Source organism: Panthera uncia, assembly GCF_023721935.1.
Source record: "Panthera uncia isolate 11264 chromosome B3 unlocalized genomic scaffold, Puncia_PCG_1.0 HiC_scaffold_1, whole genome shotgun sequence".
In the NCBI taxonomy this organism is placed as follows: Eukaryota; Metazoa; Chordata; class Mammalia; order Carnivora; family Felidae; genus Panthera; species Panthera uncia.
In genome coordinates, this window is record NW_026057582.1 from 91876757 (window position 1) to 91903565 (window position 26809).

General features: G+C 35.2%; 1 protein-coding gene across 2 annotated transcripts in view; it reads right to left on the reverse strand.

Annotated features, from left to right (window-relative positions):
• The window catches only part of TRPM7 (transient receptor potential cation channel subfamily M member 7), a 121429-nt gene that overhangs the window by 36345 nt on the left and 58275 nt on the right, over positions 1-26809 (reverse strand). For both annotated transcript variants that reach the window (XM_049611653.1, XM_049611652.1), the window contains exons 13-22: positions 17844-17897; positions 13512-13652; positions 12998-13132; positions 11287-11567; positions 10041-10269; positions 8768-8923; positions 8547-8690; positions 6446-6574; positions 4308-4586; positions 1674-1848 (exon numbers count right to left, since the gene is read on the reverse strand). In XM_049611653.1, the coding sequence (XP_049467610.1) occupies positions 1674-1848; positions 4308-4586; positions 6446-6574; positions 8547-8690; positions 8768-8923; positions 10041-10269; positions 11287-11567; positions 12998-13132; positions 13512-13652; positions 17844-17897 (1723 nt within the window). The remainder of the gene's footprint in view (positions 1-1673; positions 1849-4307; positions 4587-6445; positions 6575-8546; positions 8691-8767; positions 8924-10040; positions 10270-11286; positions 11568-12997; positions 13133-13511; positions 13653-17843; positions 17898-26809) is intronic.

Genomic DNA, 26809 nt, shown 5'->3' on the forward strand with positions numbered 1-26809 from the left:
AAACATGAAGATTACTGAGTTTATCTTACTATGTCACAAAAGAAGGTTGAAAGAGTGGTTTAAGTGCCTCTCAAATAGATAATGATTAGATTTTAATTCCTTGGTTTTCATCAACCTCACCAGGAATGTTTCTGAAACCAGAACACAGCTGAATAAAAACAAGGAAGGGAAGGGTTTTAGTACCCACCAGGGTATTAAAAGAATAAAGCAAAATAATTTAAGTAGGGTAAGCATTAGAATTAAATAATCATGAATTAGTGACAAGTTTTATATAAATGCTTATAATTAGCATTTGTTTAGTAATCATTTAAAAATATATACACCACTGAAACACTCAAATGCACAACGTTCTTTTGGTCTTAAAAAACGTTATGACTCTTGGGGTGCCTGGGTGGCTCAGTCACTTAAGACTCTGACTCTTAATTTCGGCTCAGGTCACTATCTCATGGTTCATGTGTTTGAGGCCCGACTTGGACTCTGCTGACAGCAAGAGGAGCCTGCTTGGGATCCTCTCTCTGCCCCTCCCATTGCATGTGTGTGCGCATGCGCTCTCTCTCTCTCTCTCTCAACATTTTTTTAAAAAAAAGCTTTAGGAATCTATTTCCATTCTATTCACATTAGTTTGACAAAGTAAGTACCCAAGGAAGAGAATGAAGGAGACTAAAAAGCTATATCCAATACTTTATAATACTAAACTAGAACTACATCAGAAAAAAAGCAGAAAATGAAAACCTGAAAAGGGCATTAAACAGGAAAGCATTAAACATAAAATTTGACCAGACTGGTAAAACCTCACAGTTTTAAGCAAAATCTGGTAACAACCATCCTCTAAATAAATAGGTGCCTAGGGAGCAACACAGGTATGGGGTGAGGGAGGAATAAAGATGAGACAGACTATAAAAGAGATCAAGAGCAAAACTAACAAAACAAAGATTCTATAATGCAAAATAAAGATTCTATAATGCAAATGGGGAGGTCTGTAGAACATCCCTGAAAGCTGGCAGCATCACCTATGTTCACAAGCTATCTAGCTTCATGAGCTAAAACAATTTTAAAAAGTTTATTACCTGTGCAGTTGAATTTTGTAATTCAAGAGTTTATCCACTACCATATTTGGATTAGTTCTAATCCTATTACCCTCACCCCAACTGTTTCGGAGATAAGCAGGATGAAGCCAATGTGAGCTAATGAGTTTGAAAGAACAGGTACAATAGGGGGCTTCTGGGAAAGGGACATTTTACCCTTAAGAGAACCAAAGAAAACACTCTCTTTCCTCTACTAGTGACAGTCTTCCAATCATAAAGGAAACCTGTATGAATCAGACATTGTGATTACAGAGCAGTGGGACAATAAAGAACAAATGTTAACAGCTATGAATTAACAAACTCCAAAGACCACTACCTCTGAATTCTGTGTCACATGAGCTAATATATGTCCTATTTTGTAAGCCAGGTTAGGCCAGATTTCCATTTATGGCTGAAAAAGTTCTAAAAATACTTTTTTCCAATTAATTTTTGTAGTTTTTTTCCTCCCCCTGGGCTAAACTAATGTATTTTGAGAGGGCTTAGGTTAGTAATATTTTGACTTGTGAAAATATGTAATATTACTGTAATGCAATCTAACTTTAAAACATAAAATAACCAAAAGATGAATTTGTAAACATAAACCCTTACCATCAATTTCATATGCGTAAACTTCACCAAAAATCATCCAGTATGGATGAAAAACTATATCTTTAGCAAGAGTCCAAGAAGGTGCTTCACGAGGATAAAGTATTGCTTTTCTGGGAACACCAAAACTAAGTAATACAAGAGCCATAATCACTACAATGTAGAACATATTGGCTACCTGTTAAAAAATGAACAACGTTAAAATATATGGGAATTTAAAAACAATTACAATTATTCATGTTAAAATAGTTTTTAACGTTGTAATAGACAACTAGAATCTTTTGTATTTCTTTTTATTTCTAGTATTAGCATTCAGGAAAAATCTCATCACTACATAAACCTTAATGTCAAGGAGATTATGTAAAAATTGATTTGTGAAGCTAGACAGGTTCAGATCATTTTCTATACAATGAACCATATCCCTGGTTCCAACTGGAGTCTGCTTATCTTGAGTCCATGAAGATTTAAAGAGGTATAGACACATGGGCAGATTCAGGGAATCAATTTCCATATGTGCTCTTTCTTAAAATTGTTGCATTGTTATACTGGAGGTTCAGACTCGCTCTTCTACCTCCCTTTGATATTTGTTCTTTGCCCACTTCATATACAAAAAGGTGTTTGTTCTCACCCATCTTGAACTCCACACCATGGTGCCTTATCCTACACTGTGAAAACCTCCTAGGAGCTAAGTAAAACAATAAACTGAATTATCAGCATGGGTGTTGAAAAAATAAATGAAACTAATAAATGGTTAAAAAATCCTTTTACAAATCAGGTAGTCTGCAATTCTTTAATTTCAACAAAGTTGAAAAAGAGCCTAATTGAACTATCACCTAATAAATCAATAAAAAAAAATTTACTGTTAAATCACAATGTGAATTTTGGTATCATTACTCAAGAATTCTAAGAATTAAGTGAAATCATTATTCAAGAATTCTAAGAGTTAATTTCTATCCACTTATCTAAGTGTACAAGTGCTCAGTATTTACATCTAAAAAAGTGAATACTGTCTTACTCCAACAACATAGTATTCATCCACAAATAATAATCTACAGGGGGAAGACCCACACAGATTAAGAGACTACATTTACAATAAATCTGTACTTTAATCTACTACAATAAATCAACCTAAATAATTATTATGACATTTGCATATATATGCAATAAATTAACAATAATTCTGTATCTCCCCCTCTCTCTGCCTTTCCCATGCTCATGCTCTGTCTCTCAATAATAAATGTTAAAAAAAAATTTTTTAATAAAATAAAATATAGTTAGATATAAATATTCTGTATAAGAGGAACATGGGCCCCATAAAATTATACAGCAAATAAACCTGATCTAGCAGAAAAAGATTAAAAAAACTCCCCTAAAAAAATCATGTTGGAGATGTGATCTGCAGGATAAACCTAACTTAGTCAAAAAAGCTAAGGATGTCAGTGTAGATAAGGGTAGTCATTTCTGGCAGAAAGAAGAACATAAGCTATGGTACCATGATAGGGACTGTATTAAAAAAATCAGAGAAAAGCCTGTATGACTACAGCATAGTTAAGAGGTCAAAAACTGGTTAAGAGATGAGACTTAGACCTCTGTGATGGGTATTGAAGAGGGCATCTTTTGGGATGAGCACTGGGTGTTGTATGGAAATCAATCTGACAATAAATTTCATGTATTTAAAAAAAAAAAAGAGATGAGACTTAGAAAGCAAGGAAGATGTTTCTATTGGAAGAAACAAGGTAAAAAGTACATAAGATCTCTATCATTTCTTAAAACTGCATGTGAATCTATAATTAACTCAAAATTAAAAGTAAAAAAAGAAAAGCAAGAAGTCATACTGGGCAGGGTTTAAGGATTTCATTAAGTATAATGATCTCTAGGGGTAATGAAAAAGCTTTAGATTTTTTACAAAGTGGGTATGACATATTCAGATATGCATTTTGAAATTACTCTAGCTATAATATAGATTAAAGATAGGCCACAGTGGTTATGAGTAAATAGATTTTACTACATTACTGCAGGTGCCAGATAATGGACTGGTTTAGGGTAGTAGTAGTAGTAGTAGTAGTAGTAGTAAAGACAAAAAGAACTTCAACAATGGTAGCTAATAAACTTGTATTTTTCATTCTGATCTCAAATGCTTCTAGAAAGTAGCATTTAAAAACTAAAACATTTTGGGGCGCCTGGGTGGTGCAGTCGGTTAAGCGTCCGACTTCAGCCAGGTCACAATCTCGCGGTCCGTGAGTTCGAGCCCCGCGTCAGGCTCTGGGCTGATGGCTCGGAGCCTGGAGCCTGTTTCCGATTCTGTGTCTCCCTCTCTCTCTGCCCCTCCCCCGTTCATGCTCTGTCTCTCTCTGTCCCAAAAAAATAAACAAAAACGTTGAAAAAAAATTTAAAAAAAAATAAAAACTAAAACATTTTAAGATAAAACAAAAAGAACGTGGTTTTCATAATCTTATCCCATCACATATTTTCTTCAAAAGTTAATATCTGGAGGAATGGCTGATTTGAAGTATGAAGCAAATAAAAATGAAGTAACATTCTCTAATTCAAGCAAAACTATGTTAGTAACAGGTTTTTATGATTTTAAGAAAACATATCAATAAACCCATGAATACTATTAGATGCCTCTCAACTTACCATTTTTCCAATCATCATTACATAAGGTCCTGCCTGTTGATTTACAGCTAGAAAGTCTAGCAAACGCACATACCAAAATATTATGTTAAGACAGTAAATTAATCTTCCAGCAACAAAAACATAATTATCATATGCATTCTCAAAGTTCCATTTTGCTCCAAATCTTAGTCCAAATCCAATGAAGAAAGAAATTATAGCAATTGTATCACTGATATTGAAGTAATCACTAAACCACACTTTAATCTTCTGGCTTATTTTCCCAGCTTCAGACATAAAGATCTAAGGATAAAAAAAAAAAAAAAAAATCTAATTAAGCTGTTTAAGAAATCAGTTTCTTCCTATTAAAACATATACCAGCATTCAATTATAATATCACAGTAGAATTTTATATATTTTAATATTTCAAAGTATTTTTTTTAATTGAAGTACAGTTAACACGTTACATTAGCTTCATGTATACAACATAGTGATTCAACAACTCTATACCTTATGCTATGTTCACAAGTGTAGCTACCATCTGTCACCACACAATGCTGTTACAATACCAATGACTATATTCCAACTATGCTGTACATTTCAGCCCCATGACTTATTCATTCCATAACTACAAGTCAGTACCTCCTACTCCCCTTCACTCGTTTTGCCAATCTCTCCTCTCCTCCTCCTCCACCATCACTTTGTTCTCTGTATTTACAGGTCTGTTTGTGTGTTTGCTTGTTTTTTTGTTTTTTTTTTTTTTTTGTTGGATCTCATATATAAGTGAAATTATACAGTATTTCTCACATGGCATTTGGCAAAATATGTTTGATTATCTTGGCATCTGATGATGTATTTGACCACTAAAACAATTCAGTAAGATATCAGAGACAGATACTACTTGTCCTCATTCCACATACATATATGTGTGTGTATATATAAACCCATATAAGTATGTATATATACCCACAAATAAATGACCTATTCAATCAAGGTCATCTTACTAATAATTTGAAAATCTCAAATTAGAACACAGTTCTCTAGAAAGTGAGATACTTCTGAAAGTTGTTTTATTTTTCATCGAAACAACAAAAGAATATCCTAGTAGAATCTTCCAAAGGTGTCTTCTTTGCAGAAAGTAAACAACTCAGTGGTTTAAGTACCTGTACTTATCTCTTCCCTTAAATATAAAAATAAAAAAAAATTTTTTTTGGGTGGGGAATGGTAATATATTTACAGCTTTAAAATTATAGTGTATATAAAAATAAGTACTGAAGGGGCGCCTGGGTGGCTCAGTCGGTTAGGTGTCTGACTTTGGCTCAGGTCATGATCTCATGGTTCACGAGTTTGAGCCCCACATCGGGCTCTCTGCTGTCAGCACGGAGCCTGCTTCAGATTCTGAGTGCCCTCCCTCTCTATGCTCCTTCCTGGCTTGTGCTTGCTCTCTCTCTCTCTTCTCAAAAGTAAATAAACATTAAAAAAGTAAGTATTGAAAAGTCTCCCATCCACTCTTGGTTCCTCAGCCAATTAACTTCCCTTCCGACTAGAGGCAACCACTGTTATTATAATTAAAGAATCCTTACAGAACTATTTTATGAATGTGCACTTAAAAAAATTCTTTGCAACTTACTTTTTTCATTTAACAATTTAATTTTTTCAAACATGTTTGTAAAACAACAGATTCCATAAATATATAAAACATGAACTCATGATCCTCAGATCAAGAGTCAGACACTTGGGGCGCCTGGGTGGCTCAGTCAGTTAAGTGGCCGACTTCGGCTCAGGTCATGATCTCGCGGTCTGTGAGTTCGAGCCCCGCGTCGGGCTCTGTGCTGACTGCTCAGAGCCTGGAGCCTGTTTCAGACTCTGTGTCTCCCTCTCTCTCTGACCCTCCCCCGTTCATGCTCTGTCTCTCTCTGTCTCAAAAAAAAAAAAAAAAAAAAAAGAGTCAGACACTTAATCAACTGAGCCAGCCAGGCACCCCCACTGATTTCTATTCTTACGCCACAATTTTTAGAACAGTAAAAACATGTTCTATAATGTCATCACCTACTGAAATGATAACACATACACATACCCATACCCATATTCATACCAAAAAAACAAACAAAACACCTTCTACACATATAGTAAGTTACTGGTAGGAAAAACTAAAGACATACCTCACGGACTTTCTCGATAGCATAGGTAAAAATATAAGCAATAACAATCCATTCTTGAACTGAAGGTAATCGTTCCATTTGTACAAGAACCACAAATGTATAAAGCATCAGAAATCCTAAGTATGCCAGCTAATTAAAAAAAATACAAAATATAAATAGTATTATGAAGTAAAATGTTTTACTATAAAAATTTTCAAACACACAGAAAAAGAGACTAAATGAACCCCTGTGAACTATCTCCCAGCTTCAATCATTAAAGTTTTAGAAGTAACTCTTCAGTGTATACACTGCTTTTATCAATCAAAATACAAATGGTTCCCAGAATATAAGTGTGTTGTTCTAGAACTTTGATGACTTTTCAGTACTTCACACAGGAGAAATTATACAAGATTTATGTTCTCAGCATAGTTCATATAATTCCATTTAACTTATACCTATATATTAAATATATTATAGAAATTCATCACTATCATCATCAAGAAACACATACTACCTGCTTCCTTCTTCCCCCAACCAAACAGCATTCCCAGAAATACAACTGGTATTTTCCTAACTCCCAGTCACTGTGGATTTGAATCCCAAGAAATGAAAACAGATAAGAAAACCATTTTCCTGGGGCACAGGGGTGGCTCAGTTGGTTAAGCATCCCACTCTTGATTTTGGCTCAGGTCATGATCTCATAGTTCATGGGATTGAGTCCTACATTGGGCTCGGCACTGACCTGATGGCATGGGCCTACTTGGGATTCTCTCTCTCCCTCTCTCTGCCTTTCCCTGCTAGCATGTCACTCTCTCTTTCTCGCTCTCTCAAAATAAACAAATTAAGAACAAAAAAAAGCATCTTCCCTAGGTAAGGGATCATCCCACTTGTGATACTCTTAACAGAAAAGATTGGGGTAAAGTGATAAGATCTATGTATAACAACATCTGAAGAGTCATTTCATTTCAGAGGAAACCCAAGACTTAGTTGACCCTTAAACAACTGTATTCAAGAATCCTCACATCACTCTCCTTGCCTCTCCAAGTGTTAAAATAAGCCATATTCATGATTAAAGATATGGCAGGGTAGGGAAGTAAACTCCAATAAATAAGAAGAAAGAGATATCTCTATTTGGCCACCAGGGCTATCCATTTTTAAATAGTCACTCACATGAATGCAAACGTGATGAAAGTGAAAAACAATAAAATAATAACAAAATACACAATTTAAGAATTTTTCTGGGGGGCGCCTGGGTGGCTCAGTCAATTAAGCATCCAACTTCAGCTCAGGTCATGATTTGCAGTCTGTGAGTTTGAGCCCTCCGTCGGGCTCTGTGCTGAGGGGTCAAGGCCTGGAGCCTGCTTCATTCTGTGTCTCCCTCTCTCTGCCCCTCTCCCACTCGTACTCTGTCTCTCTCTCTCAAAAATAAATAAACATTAAAAAAAAATTTTTTTTAAGAATTTTTCTGGGAAGGGGAATAAAAACTCATTCACTCAACCCATGGTTAAAAGTTGGGGCTAATCTCATATATTTCTTGAGGTGAGTCTCTCCCCCATGGACATATTTACCTGGGAGAAAAAACTGTTCTTTCAGAAAGCAAGAGAAAAGCCAATTATGTGTCAGATGATAAAACATGTACTATAGTATGATTAAGGAAATAAGCCAATAAATAAAACGATATGAATGACCTACATTACTTCTGACCTTCAAATTAACACTGCAAAAAGGTTCATTTCAAAAAGTCTACACATTCTCTGCAAAATCCTAAAGCACAAAGACATGTCTTTCTGACATACTGACACAGTGTCTCTTCTGGTTAACTTTTGCCAATGTTTTTGGTGGACAATTAGTATTTGATGCCCACTTACAAAGGCATATGGTTATCACATTTTTGCTTAGAAAATTTCTAGTTTCAATTTGATCTAAGATTTGTTAGTGTTTATCATTTTTTATGATGGCAAATGAGATAAAACTAAGTTAAACATGTGCTCTTTTAAATGGAAAATGGCTTGTCAGTAATCTAAGTTATGTCAAAGTTAATACGGACTTTAGACCAAAGGTCCCCTAAAGCCTATCCTTTAAAAACCATTATGCTCATACAGCTTAAAAACATACAACATACCGTATTAAACCAGAATTTTACAATTGGGGCATGATAAAAGGCATAAAACTTTCGTGTAATGGGAAGCTTTTTTGATTTTATTTGTATCTCCATTTCATTCTTTCCTTCATTGCTGTCCAATATTCTTACTTCTTTAAACACTTCCTAAAATAAAAATAACACTTATCATATATTTATTCACAAAAAATTTATATTTACTTAAAAACAGTTTTCCTCCTTACCATGGGAATCTCTTCTGCTATGTTCTGAAAGTTGTTTTCGCTATCTTCCATTGTCATTTGATGGGCATCTTGAGATTGTGGAATATGAGACATTTCTGCCTTTGTTTTATATTCTAGCATTAATATGGCAGGCGGAACTAAAATGCTTAATATGACCTAAAAATTTAGAAACATGTAAGTTTACATTTTAAAATTAATGACCTTCAAGAATAAAAAGCTATTAAATATCTTGATTATTAGTTAGCCAGTTTGCCCCTGTTAGCATAGGGGGAAAAAAAACTCAAAAACATGACTTTTTACTTACATATTATATTTAAAGAGGCCCAGGTTGAATTATTTTAAGGAGTAACAAAACATGTCAGTATTATGATTATGATGATATAGAAAAGACTTAATAATTATTACAGAATAATTATTATAGATGTGTCCTTTTAAAAAAAACAGTTCATAATTTGTTCAGAAAACACATTTTTGTTTAAATAAAATTAAAGCCTTATGAAATTGCTATGTGCATAATTTTATCCTAAATCTCAATGCAAGTGTTCCATGTCATAACATGATTATTCAGCTTGTGCCTCTATAAACAAACAAGTTTATTTGTAAAATTTTATGTATTATTGCAAAATCCTAAAACACAAAGAAATTATAATTGTGTATCAGGTTTTCTATTGGTTAATCTTTCACCATTATTTTTATTAGATGATCAGTATTTGTTACCCACTTACAATGGTTAAACTACTTGCCTGATTTCTGCCTTCTACATTTCTGTACCTTATTTAAGATATAAGATAACGAAAAGGAAAGTTTAAAGTAGTATCTCTCACTGTGACGAACCCAAAGTACCAGTCAACATTTTATCCAAATTCTTAACCATAAAAACTAGGTACATCCAATATACTTCAAGTAAATTAAAAGTAACAAATTATTAAGTTAGTAGACAGGTCCTGAACTTGAGAATTTAAAATTATCTTTTCATAAAGAAGCAACTTTTTTTCATGCCTGCTCAGGGCTATAAACACCAACACTTCCATTTGTTGCCCTCATGCCTCTGGCTCAGAGAGAGGCAATAATCATTATACGTTACACTTGAAAAGGATTCAGAGTGAAGAATAGGGAGGAAAAAAGAGGCCGTTTAATGCCACTTGAGATAAAACGCCAACACTGCCACCTCCACCACCCTCACAAATCGGGGCATTTTACTATATATCTGGGCTAATTCCTCTGTTCTTTTTATCTAATCACACACTATATACCAAATTGTTTCTAAATATACCTTGTACCAGGAATTTTTCCTCATATTCAGCCTTCCCATCCACATATCAGATAACAACATTTGCGTACAGGTGTGGGCTACAAAGGGTCTAAGTCTTGAAGAAACTGCCAACTTGAGGCAGGTAGAGTTACTCCAGTTTTTCAGTTCATAAGTGAGCAATTTCATAGCCATGGTTTCATCTTGTCTGAAGGACTGTTCCAATAATTCAACTGCGAGTTGACCAAAATCACTATCAAAAGATAAAAACCAAAACATTCATACTACCAAACTGCAGTTTTAAACATTATTCTTAAATAATTTCGTAACATGTTCCCATTTTTAATAATTTCACACACACAATCAGGGAACTGTAAGGCATTAGAATCACAGCCCTATGTTTTCAGATATCTACTACTACGTGGATATCACAAAATATTAAAATATGTCATATTAAGAACAAGTCTGTAAAGGTAACTCTAGAGCACTTTCTCCTCATCTTGGAAATAAACCTGCAGCTTCACAGGAAACCCAAACTGACAATGTTCAGATGCTCTGTTCAAAAAGTCATATCTATATAGTATTTCAAACATAGAAAAGGGTTGATAGCCAGTAGAAAGACTAATGTGAACAGGGACTAACCTAATCATGAAAACACCTGAACCTTAGATACTCAGTAAGTAATTCTAAGATCACTTCTTGTTATTTTCAGTACAACTCTGACTCTCTTCCAAAGACAGTCCATTTTGGCAGAGGGAGGTCCTATTTTCTATCATAAAGTTTATTACAAAGTATCTTTTCAGCTTAATATTCTATTATTCCTCTAAGTGTAAACTTCTGTGAACTGTTTTACTCTTCAATATATATAGTTCCACCTCTGAAATGCCCTTCCAGTTGAATTCATTTCCTTAGAACACAGTTCAAACCTCACTTTCTTCCTTTCCTTACCACTTCAAATGAAACTTTTCCTAATCGAATTAATTGCTAGTATGTGCAATTAATAAGATGACTTATGGATTTCTTTCTTGCCAAAATATTTAACTCTTGAATTTAAACAATATAATAAACCTCTTTTTACATGCATAAGCAGCAATGTTTCCTTCTGAATTTAAAAAAAATATTTTAATTGTACCAATAAAATTATATATATATATATATATATATATATACACACACACACATATATACCCACATAGTGCATGACACTATAACCTCCATTTAAATATGATCTTGATGTATTTTTTAAATGAAATGATAAAATCTAACTTACTTAGAATACTGTTTCAATTCTTCTGAAGTATCATCTACGAGATCACTCTGCTTTGCTTCATATGCCATTGAACGATAGATCTTACAGGCAACTAATGCTTTAGCCATTGATTCTTCACCATGCTGCCATAAAAAACGGGCCATGACCTGCCTCTTCATAAGGCAAGCCCAAATTAACAGTTCATTAAGTGGATAAGGAAAGCGCTTGGTTTCCGGATCATCAATGTCTACAATTTCATCTTTGGCTCTTTTTTTCTTTCCTTCTTCCACAGCTGTATCAATCTTCAAGGGAAAACAAATATCTAAGATTCATTATAATAAGGCCATATGACGTTAATCTCAGATTTTATAAAATCTTCTTTGTACTGTTCAACTTCATACAACTGCACAAATCAAAATAGTATAAATTTTATATACTTGATTTTATTATAGCTCAAATTTTACCAAAATGTTATTTCAAAAAAAAAAAAGGTATTTGCATCAATAGACACTTTTCCAAAGAAGACATCCAGATGGCTAACATATATATAAAAAAAAAAATGCTCAACATCACTCATCATCAGGGAAATATATATCAAAACCACACTGAGATATTACCTCACACCTGTCAGAATGGTTAAAATTAACAACTCAGGCAACAACAGATATTGGCGAGGATGCAGAGAAAGGGGTAAGCTTTTACACTGCTGGTGGGAATGCAAACTGGTGCAGCCACTCTTGAAAACAGTATGGAAGTTCCTCACAAAATTAAAAATAGAACTATCCTACCACCCAGCAATTGCAGAATGAGGTATTTATCTAAAGGATACAAAAATGCTGATCTGAAAGGGGCACATGTACCCCAATGTTTACAGCAACACTTTTGAGAATAGCCAAAAGTATGGAAAAAGTCCAAATGTCCATCAACTGATGAATGGATAAAGAAGACATGGTGTATATATATTCAATGGAATACTACTTAGCGATGAAAAAGAATGAAATCTTGCCATTTGCAATAATGTGGCTGGAACGAGTGTAATATGCTAAGCTAAATAAGTCAGTCAGAGAAAGGCATGTCATATGATTTCATTCATTGGTGGAATTTAAGATACAAAACAGATGAACATAAGGGAAGGGAAGCAAAAATAAGATAAAAACAGAGAGGGAGACAAACCATAAGAGACTCCTAAAATACAGAGAATAAACTGAGGGTTGCTGGCAGGATGTTGGGCGAGGGAAAGGGCTAAAGGGACAAGGGGCATTAAGGAGGACACTGGATGGGATGAGCACTGGGTGTTATAAGTAAGTGATGAATCAACAAATTCTATTCCTGAATGAACAAATAATTAAAAAAAATGTCTTTGTAATAAAGTTTTCCAAAATTAAAGTGCCTAAATATTTCAATATCTGATAAAACATAATTTTAATGAAAGACAAGTTTGGATAAGACACATTGTCTTGCATGTTGTTAATCAAGTTAAAGTGGAATAAGAGGAGGCGGTTTAGCATTTATCAAAATATTTAAAAATTTTTATTATCACAGCTAAATACAAAAACTTAATAGAATTGTTAACTCATAATGAATATCTTTTTGTATATGGGAAAATAAATAATCAAAAATGTATCTACAAACGTAAGTTGATTCTTACTAAAACAAGCAATTTTTTATTTCATAAATACTAGTAAATTAGAAAGAACAAAATTCAGAAAGGGTAGTATTTATGCAAACATACCTTTGGTCGATAGGGTTGTGCTGTTTTAATGAAATGATTGTGTCTCATTTTTTCCTTTTTATCTGCCCTATTGCCAAAAGATTCATGACTCTTGCGCAACTGAGGAGTGCTGCTGGAGGTATTTCGGCCAGACCTCTGAAAATGAAAGCTTATTCGTTTTTACACACTTAAATATACTAATATGCTATAAAAATTCAATAATCAATCCAAATATATATATATATACACACACACACATATACGTATATGTGTATATACACACACACATATAAATGTATAAATATATACATATACACATATATACATAAATATGTGTGTATATGTATACAAAAATGATTTTAGATTTCGATTACAAAATATTTCTATGTATCTTAGTTGAAAAAAACCATTTTTAAGACGATGTTACTTCACTGTTCTTATATTTAGTAGTTTTAAACTTTTAAAGTGTATGAATTTTTAACTTACAAAGTGTATAAAGTACACATATAAACCACCCCCCCAAAATATTACATACCCGATTATTTCCACCAAGACTATTATAAATTAATCGAAAACGTTTCCGAGTGTAGGTGCATCTGTAAGTTCCTCCCATAAGATATTCAATAACGAGTCCTATATCAATTAGGGTGATCTTATATCCTGGAGGAAGATTTCCCTGGAAACAAAACATTAGTTTTAATTTTTTTTTTATGTTTATTATTTTTGAGAGAGAGAGAGCAAGCAGGGAAGGGACAGAGAGAGACAGAGACGCACAGAATCGGAGGCAGGCTCCAGGCTCTGAGCTGTCAGCAGGGAGCCCGATGCAGGGCTCGAACTCACAGACCACGAGATCATGACCTGAGCTGTAGTGGGCCACCCAAATGACTGAGCCACAAAAGCGCCCCAAAAACATTAGTTTTAAATAAACAAGATATTTCTCAATATTTCCATTCATGCCTATAAAGACACCTACTCTCCAAAATGACAAATGTTTACTTGTTACAGGAAGCTGGGGTTGGTTGCAGCTATCTTTGCGGGAGAAGGGAGTAACTTGGTCCTCCATTTCCTCTGTAAGAAGAGATAATTCTGAAGTTCTGAAGTCATAAGGTATGCTCAGGACAGAAGTATGGCTTGCAGCAGCAGATCCTTTATCTTTCCACTGCTCTAATACTTCACACATAGAGGCAAAGGAACTTCTAAGAGCCAAGTATTCCATTTTCACTGTGGCACATACCATAAATTGCATTTTCCTGCAAAAATAATGCTATAATTGCTACTTATGTTTCCAAATAAGCCCATAAGTACTTATAAGTATTTTTTAGCCAAAATTATATTGGCTATATTATAGGTTACACAAGTTTTTATAGCCTCATCTAAGATTTAAACTACCACTTGTAACACTGTTTAGAACTAAGACTTCATTTCCCTAGGGTATCAATTTACAAATAAACTCCTGGAACAGGAGCCATTTGTGAGTTTGGAAACACTGCCTGTTCAGAATCAAATATTTGGTTAATCTCATTAAATAATCTTAAAAGGGCTTAATCATAAGATGATTTACATATATCAACTAATTCTGCCCTTCTACCATCACCATTCTTTCAATTTTCCTAATTATCACCTCATGAACTTAGTACTTTAAAAAATGTTTATACCGTGGGGCACCTGGGTGGCTCAGTCAGTTAAGTGTCCGACTTCGGCTCAAGTCATGATCTCACAGTTTGTGAGTTTGACCCCCACATCAGGCTCCGTGCTGACAGCTCAGAGCCTGGAGCCTGCTTTGGATTTTGTGTCTCCCTCTCTCTCTGCCCCTCCCCCACTCATTTTCTCTCTCTCTCTCTCTCTCTCTCAAAAATAAACATTAAAAAAATGTTTATACCTGTTATAATTTGGTTTCATCTGTGAAGTTTTAAATTTCTAGATACTTATATTCTTTAATCTCCGATTTAAAAATAAAAAGTATTTTCATCTTAGGTGCAAGATTTTTGTTTTTGTCTTGAGCAACCTCAAAATATACTTTATGAGCAAGGATGTCATATACGATATTTTTATTTTTATTTTTATTTGTGAAGAGAGAGCATGCAAGTGCATGAGGGAAGGGCAGAGAGAGAGAGAGAGAGAGAGAGAGAGAGAGAGAGAATCTGAAGTAGACTCCATGCCCAGCACAAGCCCAACAATGGGACTGATCTCACCACCTGAAATTATGACTTGAGCTGAAATCAAGAGTTGGATTTTTTTTTTTTAAATGTTTATTTATTTAGTTTTGAGAGAAACAGAGCATGCAAGTGGGAGAGGGGCTGAGAGAGAAAGAGAGAATCCCAAGCAGGCTCTACACTGTCACCACAGAGCCCAATGCAGGGTTCAAACTCACTAACCATGTGATCATGACCTGAGCCGAAATCAAGAGTGGTATGCTTAACCGACTGAACCACCTAGGCACCTCTGTCGAATTAAAAAAAATAAAACTAAAAGGGTGACCAGCTCAGGTCATGATTGCATGGGTTGTGGGATGGACCCTGAGTATTCTCTCTCCCTCTCTCTCTGCCCCTTCCCCACCTGCACTTTCTTTCTCTCAAAATAAATAAATAAACTCAAATTAATAAATAAAAAATTTGACAAGGGTGCCTGGGTAGCCAGCTCAGTTGGTTAAGTGTCTGACTCTTAATTTCAGCTCAGGTCATATCTCACAGTTCACAAGACTGAGCCCCCATAGGGCTCTATGCTGAACATGGAGCCTGCTTGGGATTCTCTCTCTCCCTCTCTCTCCTCCTGCTCTGCTCTCTCTCTCTCTCTCGAAATAAATAAACAAACATTAAAAAATTAAAAACATAAAAACTTCACAAATGCCATTAGGATATGGTCCCATTTAAATGGGAAATAAAGTTACAGGAAATAATGCGAGTTATCTAAAAAAACAATAAGCAGTTTCTCAAACTATACAAATACTACTTATAACACTCAAGTTATTAATTTGAATTGAAAATAGTCAATTACTGGCTTTAGGATTTTTCACTTACAGAAATAAAAAAATTTGGCTTATTTAGTATAGCCACCAAGGTAAAGGTAGTGTATACTAAATCTCATATTTGTTTCTAGAATTAACAACTACAGTTCTTTCTGCTAACCCATGTAAGTAAATCATAACGCAAATGTGTTTTAGAAACTGCTGGACTGGCACCTGGGTAGCTCAGTTGGTTAAGCGTCCAACTTCAGCTCAGGTCATGATCTCTCAGCTCATGAGTTCGAGCCCCTCATCCAGCTCTATGCTGACAGCTCAGAGCCTGGAACCTGCTTCGCATTCTGTGACTCTGAATCTGTCTCTCTCTGCCCCTCCCCAGCTCATGCTCTGTCTCTCTCTGTCTCTCAAATAAACATTAGAAACCCGTGGACTAAAGGTCTCTCCCATCACTCAAGCGTCTAGGAAGAAAAAAAAAAAGCTTTAATTATTTAAACAACAAAACAAAAAAACAATGTGAAATGTCCAGAATAGGCAAATCCAGACATACAGAAAGTAGATTAACAGTTGCCAAGAGCAGGGGCAGAGGAGTAGAGAAAGTAGAGTAAGGAGTAGAGAAAGAAAACAGGAATGGAGAGGGACTGCTAATGGGTTAGTCTAAAATTAGACTGCAGGAGTGACTGGGTGGCTCAGTTGGTTAAGCAGCTGACTCCTGGTTTCAGCTCAGGTCATGATCTCACAGTTTGTGAGTTCGAGCCCCCACCGGTCTCTGTGCTGACAGCACAAAGTCTGCTTGTGATTCTCTCCCTCTCTCCCTACCCCTTCCCCACTTATGCTCGGGCTGCCTCTCTCAAAATAAATAAATAAACTTTTTAAAAATTAAAAAAAAAATTTATAGTCACAGTAGCACAATATACTGAATATACTAAAATCCAATGAACACTCTGAATGAATTTTATGACATGCAAAATTTTTTAATAAAGTTATAAGGGAAAACACCTGGAAAAAATTGAATTAAAGAAAAAAATATTTTTAAGTATAAAGTCTAAGTTTTTCTCATGGGAAGCTAGTTTAGTATTAAATAAGTGACAAAACACAAAAAAATCAAAACAGAAAATGACATTTCTATTTTAATTTTTCAGTTATTTAATAGTACACTTACATATACTAACAAGTAAAAGTTTGAAGAATTCTAGAAAGCATTTTAGTTCAGAAACTACAAAAATATTTCAGTTAATTAAATGAATACCTTTTCACCTAGGAAAATAAAACTACTGGATACCAATATTTTAAATGACTATAAAATTTTTAATAGATGTCTAAAACTATTAATTCACAAAGAATCCCAATAGAAGAGAAGGGAAATATTAGTACATCAAGTTTAGTCCCCACAGAATGGCTTTAAACCACATGACAGTGCTATATATTCCACCATGACCAATACTGAATATGAAAAGAGAAACCATGCACACATGAACACAAACATTTCAGCACTTTTGGCAAACTCTGCCATGAAGATCATCATCCAGTGTTTCCCTCAATGTCTTTATTCAAAGTCCTCTAAGGCCCAGGAAACAAATTTCTTCTGAACACAGACAAAGAAGACACATTTTATCAATAATCTTCCTTTATGGACCAATGAGCATTATGAAATTCATCACAGTCTATCTCAGATGACTAGAAGCTCACAAAACTTGGTCTGAATATAATTAACTTTCCTTTTTGTTGATTTCTGGTACACTATTCTCTTTACTTTTGTTACCACAAATGTAGCCCTTATTTTACCTTGTTCTAAAAAGTGTCACTTTATTGCTATTTTTGAGATGGACATTACTTAAATGTGTTTTAGGAACAGATGAAGTGTAACCAAATTTTTAAATTGCATTTTCAAAAACAAAAATAATCTCTTACCTGTTTGACATCCCGAACAAGATGAAAAAGCATTGGATTAGTTGGACCTTGTTTCTTTAAGGAGAAAAAATTAGAGCGAACTATTACTTTCTTCTAAAATAATTTAACAACTTCTCTTTTTGTTACTTACTGAACTTTATCAACCTTCTTGCCCAAATCATATTTTCAGTTAAATAAATTCTGTTCATAAAATGGAGCAAAGAAAAAGATATAATCATTTTGTATTGTCATATTTACCTTCATTAAGATGTGTAATTTATGTTGTTTTACTTATGCAGAACACAAATTTATAATCATGAAAACATTTAAGTGTCACAATTATATCTTTAATCTACATTTCTTTAATTGGTAATGGAGCTTTACACTCTTCTTATTAAAATGTACCTTGTTTCTGCCACTAAATCAAGTTGCATCAATACTTTAAATATTTTGGATAATAAACTTTAAAAATTTATATATGTCATCTTAATTTCCACCTAAGGAAGTTAAAACGGAATACTTACATCCATAAATAACTTATTATCTTACTTCCACTTACGTATACTATTAGACTAAACACAAATGTCATTTTTACAGTAATCTTATGTTGATGGTGTCCTGTATTTTGAAAAAAAAACCCAGTGTGTATGTCCCCCATCAAGGCTGAGGTAAATGGACCAAAAATGTATCCTAAACTTTTTACAGTGGTCTGATCCATCTGAAACCTACTACAGTGAATTCTAGGCAGCATCACAAACAAGACACTTATTTTCAATATTTTAAATCTATTGTTTAAAAGAAATATCAAATCAAATTTTCCTCCCATCACTGTGTTATTAATTTTTAAGAGGTTATTATAGTAATCAACTCAATCTACTTGAACATTTTGACCACATATACTTGGTAATAGATTTTCAAATCTCAGTGGGTAAACCTCTTATTTCTTTACAAATACTTTCTCTTTTAATTATTTTTCAAATGTTTATTTATTTTGAGAGAGAGAGAGAGCATGAGTGAGGAAGGGGCAGAAAGAGGGGGGAAGGGAGAGAATCCCAAGCAAGCTCTGTGCTGTCAGGTTTGTGTAGCGCTCAAACCCACGAACTGTGAGATCATGACCTGAGCTGAATACATGGGTCAGACGCTTAACTGACTGAGCCAATTAGGTGCCCCCCAAAATATTTTCATTTCAAAATTCTGTATAATATCTAAAGATGACTGTAACTAATATTGTGTATATTGTGTATTTAGCCTTACTTTGCTCTTTCTTTTTACAATATATTTTAAATTTTATTTATTTATTTAGAAAGAGAGAGACAACAGGGGAGGGGCAGAGAGAGAGGGAGAGAGAGAGAGAGAGAGGGAGAGAGGGGGAGAGGAAGAGGAAGAGAGAGAGAGGTAGAGAATGAATCCCAAACAGGCTCTGCACTGTTAGTGCAGAGCCTGATGCAGGGCTCGAACTCATAACCATGAGATCATGACCTGAGCCAAAGTCAGACACTGAACTGACTAAGCCACTCAGGTGCCCTCTTTTTACTATTTAATCTATCCACTCAGAACCTAAGTTTTCTCTGGCAATTCTTCCTTGTATGTTAATTTTTTAAAAATAAATACAAAGTATTTCATATTTTTAGGTATTAGCAAGTTTCATTATATTTTCTCTAACAGTATATAATCACATAGACATGCAATATTTAGAATTCTATTTTATCTTAATCCATTACTGTTTATTCATTATATTAATTTCTTAGTATAAAGGAAATATATTTTAATACAGCAGTTTTCAAAGTGTGTCCAGTTTCCCCTGATGGCCCCCAAGACTCTTTCAAAAGGTCCATGAGATCAAAAATATTTTCAGAATCATGTTAAGATATTTGCATTTTTTCATTCTCACTCTCTCTCAGTGGTTAGTGTTTTCCAGAGGCTTCTTGATGTATGATATCATAAGATTAAATTCAAAAGCAAATATAAAAATCCAGTTGTCTTCTATGAAGCCTGATACTAAAGAGAACTGTAAAACAGTATATGTATTCTATTCTCTTCACTTTTTTTTCTCGAAAAATATTTTTTGTGTTAACGTGACAGATTATTATTGTTACCTAAACACAAACTAATATTTTAAAAATTTCTTGGTTTTACATTCTGTAATATGGTAAGTATCGAGACACATAAACAAACCCTTTTAAGAACAGCTCTTTTGGGCGCCTGGGTGGCTCAGTCAGTTAAGCGGCTGACTTCGGCTCGGGTCATAATCTCGCGGTCCGTGAGTTCGAGCCCCGCATCAGGCTCTGTGCTGACAGCTCAGAGCCTGGAGCCTGTTTCAGATTCTGTGTCTCCCTCTCTCTCTGACCCTCCCCCGTTCATGCTCTGTCTCTCTCTGTCTCAAAAATAAATAAAAACGTTAAAAAAAAAAAAAATTAAAAAAAAAAAAAAAAAAAAAGAACAGCTCTTTTAAGTCCCCAATAATTTTTACGTAATAGGACACTGATACCCCAAAAGTTTGAGAGCCACTACTTTATCATATCATATAATCCCTTAACGTTAAAAAAATTTTTATCAGTAACTGATGCTGAAAAGTTTATCTTAAAAATTTGAATTATACATTAAAAAAATTACTTGCCTTGCTAATGGGATCAATTTTTATTTTTATTGTTTTATATCTGGTTTATATTTCAAGGATAAACCTTACTTCAGCACAATGAATAATCCTTTTAATTTTTATATTTGTTCACTAGAAACAGAAGGTCATCAAAGTTCAATGTAACTGTGCTAGACATTATTAAAGATAAAAAATGGGGGAAAAATAAGGATATAATCCTTATTCAAAAAAAAATTTATAATCCACAGGGGAAGATACAATTGTCCTCAACTAACTACCTCAATGAGCTTCATGGAGGCAGCAGCATGGCATTTGAACTATGTTCTTAATAATGAATAAAATTCCAGTAAGTAGAGAGTAGCTGAGAGAAAAACACTGCAGTGTGTAAACAAGAACTGCTTTTTTGTTAAGTTTATGTTTTTGAGGAACAGTAGGAAGACAACGTAACAAACATTTATGGAAAGGTACGGGTGGAAATAAAAGGCCAAGTGAAAGAGCTATGACAAAATTTCAAAAGCTGGAGAGCTTTGAAAATCAAGCAAAGAGTTTGGGTATTATTTTATACACACTGGGAGCTATTAAAAGTTTTTTATTTAAATTTTACTTAAATGTTAGTTAGCATACCTTGCAGAATTGGTTTCAGGAGAATTCAGTGATTCATCACAAGTGCCCTCCTTAGTACCCATCACTCATCTAGCCCATCTCCCACCCACCTCCCTCTGTCAACCTATAGTTTGTTCTCTATCATTAAGAGTCTCTTGTGGTTTGTTCCCTCTCTTCTCTTCCCTTCCCCTTCCCTTTTATTCATGTTTTGTTTCTTAAATTCCACACATAAGTGAAATCATATGGTATTTGTCTTTCTCTGACTTATTTTGCTTAGCATAACACATTCTAGCTCCATCCACATCATTGCAAATGGCAAGACTTCATTCTTTTAGATGGCTGAGTAATATACCATTATATATATGTGTGTGTGTGTGTGTGTGTGTGTGTGTGTGTGTGTGTATACACACACACACACACACACACACATACACACCACATCTTATCTATTCATCAGTTGATGAGCATTTGGGCTCTCTTCATAGTTTGGCTATTGTTGATAATGCTGCTGTAAACACTGGGAGGCATGTACCTCCTTTGAATCTGTAGTTTGTATCACTTGGGTAAATACCTAATAGTGCAATTGCTGGATTGTAGGGTAATTCTAGTTTTAGTTTCTTGCATCCTTGCCAACATCTGTTGTTTCCTGAGTGGTTAATTTTAGCCATTTTGACAGGTGTGAGGTGGTATCTCATCCTGGTTTTGATTTGCATTTCCCTGAAGATGAGTGATGTTGAGTATCTTTTCAGGTGTAGGTTGGCCATCTGGATGTCTTCTCTGGAAAAGTGTCTATTCATGTCTTCTGCCCATTTCTTCACTGGATTATTTGTTTTTCGTGTGTTGAGTTTGATAAGCTCTTTAAATATTTTGGATACTACCCTTTATCAGATATGTCATTTGCAAATATCTTCGCCCATTCCATAGGCTACCTTTTAGTTTTGTTGACGGTTTCCTTCACTGTGCAGAAGATTTTTATCTTGATGAAGTCCCAATAGTTCATGTGTGCTTTTGTTTCTTCTGCCTTCAGCAACATGTCTATTAAGAAGCTGCACCAGTCGAGGTCAAAGAGGTTGCTGCCTGTGTTCTCTTCTAGGATTTTGATAGGTTCCTGTCTCACTTTTAGGTCTTCCATCAATTTGAATTTATTTCTGTGTATGGTATAAGAAAGTGGTCCAGTTTCATTTTTCTGCCTATCCCCATCCAGTTTTCCCAACACCATTTGTTGAAGAGACTCTTTTTTTTCCATTGGATATTATTTTCTGCTTTGTTAAAGATGAGTTGACTATATGGTTGGGGAGTCCATCTGTGGGTTTTCTACCCTGTTCCGTTGATCTGTGTGTCTGTTTTTGTGCCAGTACCAAACTGTCCTGATGACTATAGTTTTTTGTTTTTTTGTTTTTGAGAAAAAGAGAGAGATGGCGCAAGTGAGCAAAGGGAAGAGAGAGACAGGGTGCCGGTGGGGTGGGGGTGGGGGCGGGAGCGGAGCTCATGTTTTTTTTATCTGAGGCAGGGCTTGTGCTCACCAGAAGCAAGGCTCAAGCTCACCCGATGTAGGACTCAAACTCACGAACCGTGAAATGATGACCTGAGCTAAAGTCAGATGCTTAATGCCTAAGCCACCCAGGAGCCCGCCTAAAGCTTTGTAATAAAGCTTGAAATCCGGAATCATGATTTGTTTTTTTCTTTTTCAGTATTGCTTTGGTTATTTGGGGTCTTTTGTGGCTCCTTACACGTTTTAGGATTGTTTGTTGTAGCTCTGTGAAAAATGCTGGTGGTATTTTGATGGGGATAGCATTGAATATGAAGACTGCTTTGGGTAGTATAGACATTTTAACAATGTTTGTTTTCCAAACCATGAGCATGGAATGCTTTTCCATTTCTTTGTGTCCTCTTCAATTTCCTTCATAAGTGTTCTATAGTTTTCAGAGTATACATCTTTTACTTCCTTAGGGTTTATACCTAAGTATCTTATTGTTTTGGGTACAATTGCAAATGGAATCAATTCCTTTATTTCTTTTCCTGCTGCTTTGTTATTGGTGTATAGAAATGCAACAGATTTCTGCCCATTGATTTTATATACTGCAACTATGCTGAATTCATGTGTTAGTTCTAGCAATTTTTTGCTAGAGCAACTAGCAAATTGCTAGAGCAATTTTTTGGTGGAGTCTTTGGGTTTTCTACATAGAGTATAACATCGTCTGCAAATAAACAGTGAAAGTTTGACTTCTTCCTTGCCAATATGGATGCCTTTTATTTTTGTTGTCTGATTGCTCAGACTACGATTTCCAGTACTATATTAAATAGTAATGATGAGAATGGACATCCCTCTCTTGTTCCAGACCAGAGAGGAAAACCTCTCAGTTTTCCCCACTTGACGGTATTAGCTGTGGGTCTTTTATATATAGCCTTTATGATAGTCCATCTATACCTACTTAGTTTTTAACAAGAATGGATGCTATATTTTGTCAGATGATTTTTCTGCATCTATTGACAGGCTCATATGGCTCTTACCCTCTCTTTTATTAATGTGGGGTATGTATCAGATTGATTGATTTGCAAACACTGAACTACCCCTGTAGCCCAGGAATAAATCCCACTTGATCACAGTGAGTAATTCTTTTCATGTACTGTTGGATTTGATTCGCTAGTACCTTTTTTTTTTTGTTTTTACAATTGCTAGTATCTTGTTGAGAATGTTTGCATCCATGTTCATCAGGGTATTGTTTGTAACTCTCCTTTTTAGTGGGGTCTTCATCTGATTTTTGAATGAAGGTAATGCTGGCTTCAATGAGTTTGGAAGTTTTCCTTCCATTTCTATTTTTAGAACAGTTTGAGAAGAATAGGTGTTAACTCTTCTTTAAATGTCTGGTAGAATTCCCCTGGGAAGTCATCTGGCCCAGGACTCATTTGTTGGGAGATTTTTGATTACTGATTCAATTTCTTTGCTGGCTATGGGTCTGTTCAAACTTTCTATTTCTTCCTGTTTCAGTTTTGGTAGTTTGTGAGTTTCTAGGAATTTGTCCACTTCTTCCAGATTGCCCAGTTTGTAGGCATATCATTTTCATAATATTCTCTTATAACTGTATTTCTGTGGTGCTGATTGTGATCTCTCCTCTTTCACTTGTGATTTTATCTATTTGGGTCCTTTATCTTTTCTTTTGGTAAGTCTGGCTAAGGGTTTATCAATTTTGTTAATTCTTTCAAAGAACCAGCTCTTGGTTTTGATTTTTTTTGTGTGTTTGTTTCTATATCTTTTATTTCTGCTCTAATCTTATTTCCCTTGTTCTGCTGCTGCTGGCTTTAGACTTTATTTGCTGTTCCTTTTCTAGCTCCTTTAGGCGTAGGTTAGGTTATGTATCTGGGGCCTTTCCTGTGTCTTGAGATAGGCCTGAATTGCACTATACTTCCCTTTTTGGACTGCATTTGCTACATCCCAAAGGTTTTGGACCATTGGGTTTTCATTTTCATTTGTTTTCATGTATTTTTTAAAATTTCTTCTTTAATTTCATTTTTTAGTAGGATATTCTTTAATGTCCATGTATCTGAAGGCTTTCCAAATTTTTTTGCGTGGTTTACTTCAAGTTTCATAGAATTGTGACCTGAAAATATGCATGGTATTATCTCAATATTTTTGTACCTGATGAGAGCTGATTTGTGACCCAATACATGATCTGTTTTTGGAGAATATTCCATGTGCACTCAAAAAGAATGTGTATTCTATTGCTTTAAGATGAAATATTCTGGGGCGCCTGGGTGGCTCAGTAGGTTAAGCGTCCAACTTCGGCTCAGGTCATGATCTCGCGGTCCGTGAGTTCAAGCCCCGCGTCAGGCTCTGTGCTGACTGCTCAGAGCCTGGAGCGTGTTTCAGATTCTGTGTCTCCCTCTCTCTCTGACCCTCCCCCATTCATGCTCTCTGTCTCAAAAATAAATAAACGTTAAAAAAAATTTTAAAAAAGAAAAGATGAAATATTCTGAATGTATCTGGTAAGTCCATCTGGTCCAGTATCATTCAAAGCCATTGTTTCTTTGTTGATTTTCTGCTTAGATGACCTGTCCATTGTTGTATATGGGATGCTAAAGTCCCCAACTATCACTGTATTATTACCAATGAGTTTATTATTAATTGATTTATATACTTCGGGTGGGTCCAAGTTGGGGCATAAATATTTATAACTGTTAGATCTTCTTAATGGATAGAACCCTTAATTATGATATAATGCCCTTCTTCATCTCTTTACAGGCTGTTTTAAAATGTAGTTTGTCTGATTTAATTATGAATACTGTGGCTTTCTTTTGACATCCATTAACATGATAGACAGTTCTCCATCCCCTCACTTTCAATCTGCAGGTGTCTTTAGGTCTAAAATGAGTCTCTTGTAGGCAGCATATAGATGTATCTTGTCTTTATCCATTCTGATACCCTACATCTTTTGATTCTGCAGAGAATTTAATCAGAGTGATTATTGAAAGATATGAATTTAGTATCATAGTGTTACCTGTAGAGTTGGTGTTTTTGGTGATGCTCTCTGGTCCTTTCTACTCTTTGTTGCTTTTAGTCTTTTTTCTCCCCCCTCCACTCAAAGAGTCCTCCCTTAAAATTTTCTATAGGGCGGGTTTAGTGGTCATAAACTCCTTTAGTTTTTGTCTGGGAGACTCTTTATCTCTCCTTCTATTCTGAATGACAGCCTTGCTGGATACAGTATTCTTGGCTGTGTATTTTTCCGATTCAGCACGTTGAAAATAAAAATACATTGCCACTCCTTTCTGGCCTAAGTTTTGTGGACAGATATGCTGTGAACATGATTTGTCTTCCCTTATAGGTTAAGGACTTTTTCCCCCATGCTGCTTTCAGGTTTCTTTCCTTGTGTGTGTATTTTGAGAATTTGATTATGGTATGTCTTGGCAATGGCTGGCTTTTGTTGAATTTAATGGGAGTTCTCTATGCTTCTTGGATTTTGATGTCTGTGTCCTTCCCCAGATTAGGGTAAGTTTTCAGCTACAATTTGCTACACAAACTTTCTGCCCCTTTTTCTCTCTCTTCATGTTCTGGGACTCCTATGATACAAATGTTATTACATTTAGTAAATTGCTGAGGTCCCTAAGTCTGCCTTCATGATCCCTGACCTTTGTTTCCCTCTTCTTTACAGCTTCATTATTTTCCACAATTTTATCTTCTGTATCACTAATTCCCCCTCTGCCTTGCCCATCCTCATTTTTATGGCCTCTATTTGGATCTGCATCTTGGTTATAGCAGTTTTTAAAACATTTATTTATTTTGAGAGAGAAAAAGAGCATGTGAGCAAGCAGGGAAGGGGCAGAGAGAGGGAGATAGAGAATCCCAAGCAGGCTCCATGCTGTAAGCACAGCCTGACATGGGGCTCAACCCTACAATCCACAAGATCATGACTTGAGCTGAAATCAGGAGTCATATGCTTAACTGACTGAGCCACCCAGGCACCTTGTTGCTATAGCATTTTTAATTTCATTCCGTGTAGATTTCGGGTCTTTTATCTCTGCAGAAATGGATTCTCTAGTGTCTTCTATGCTTTTATTCCCCAAGCCCAGCTAATATCCTTATAATCATTTAAAAAAAATTTTAATGTTTATTTATGAGAAGGAGAGACAGAGCGCGAGGTGGGGAGGGGCAGAGAGAGAGAGAGAGAAAGAGAGAGAGAGAGAGAGAGAGAGAGAGAGAGAGACACAGAATCCAAAGCAGGCTCCAGGCTCTGAGCTGTCAGCACAAGAGCCCGATGCGGGGCTCGAACTCAGGACCGCAAGATCATGACCT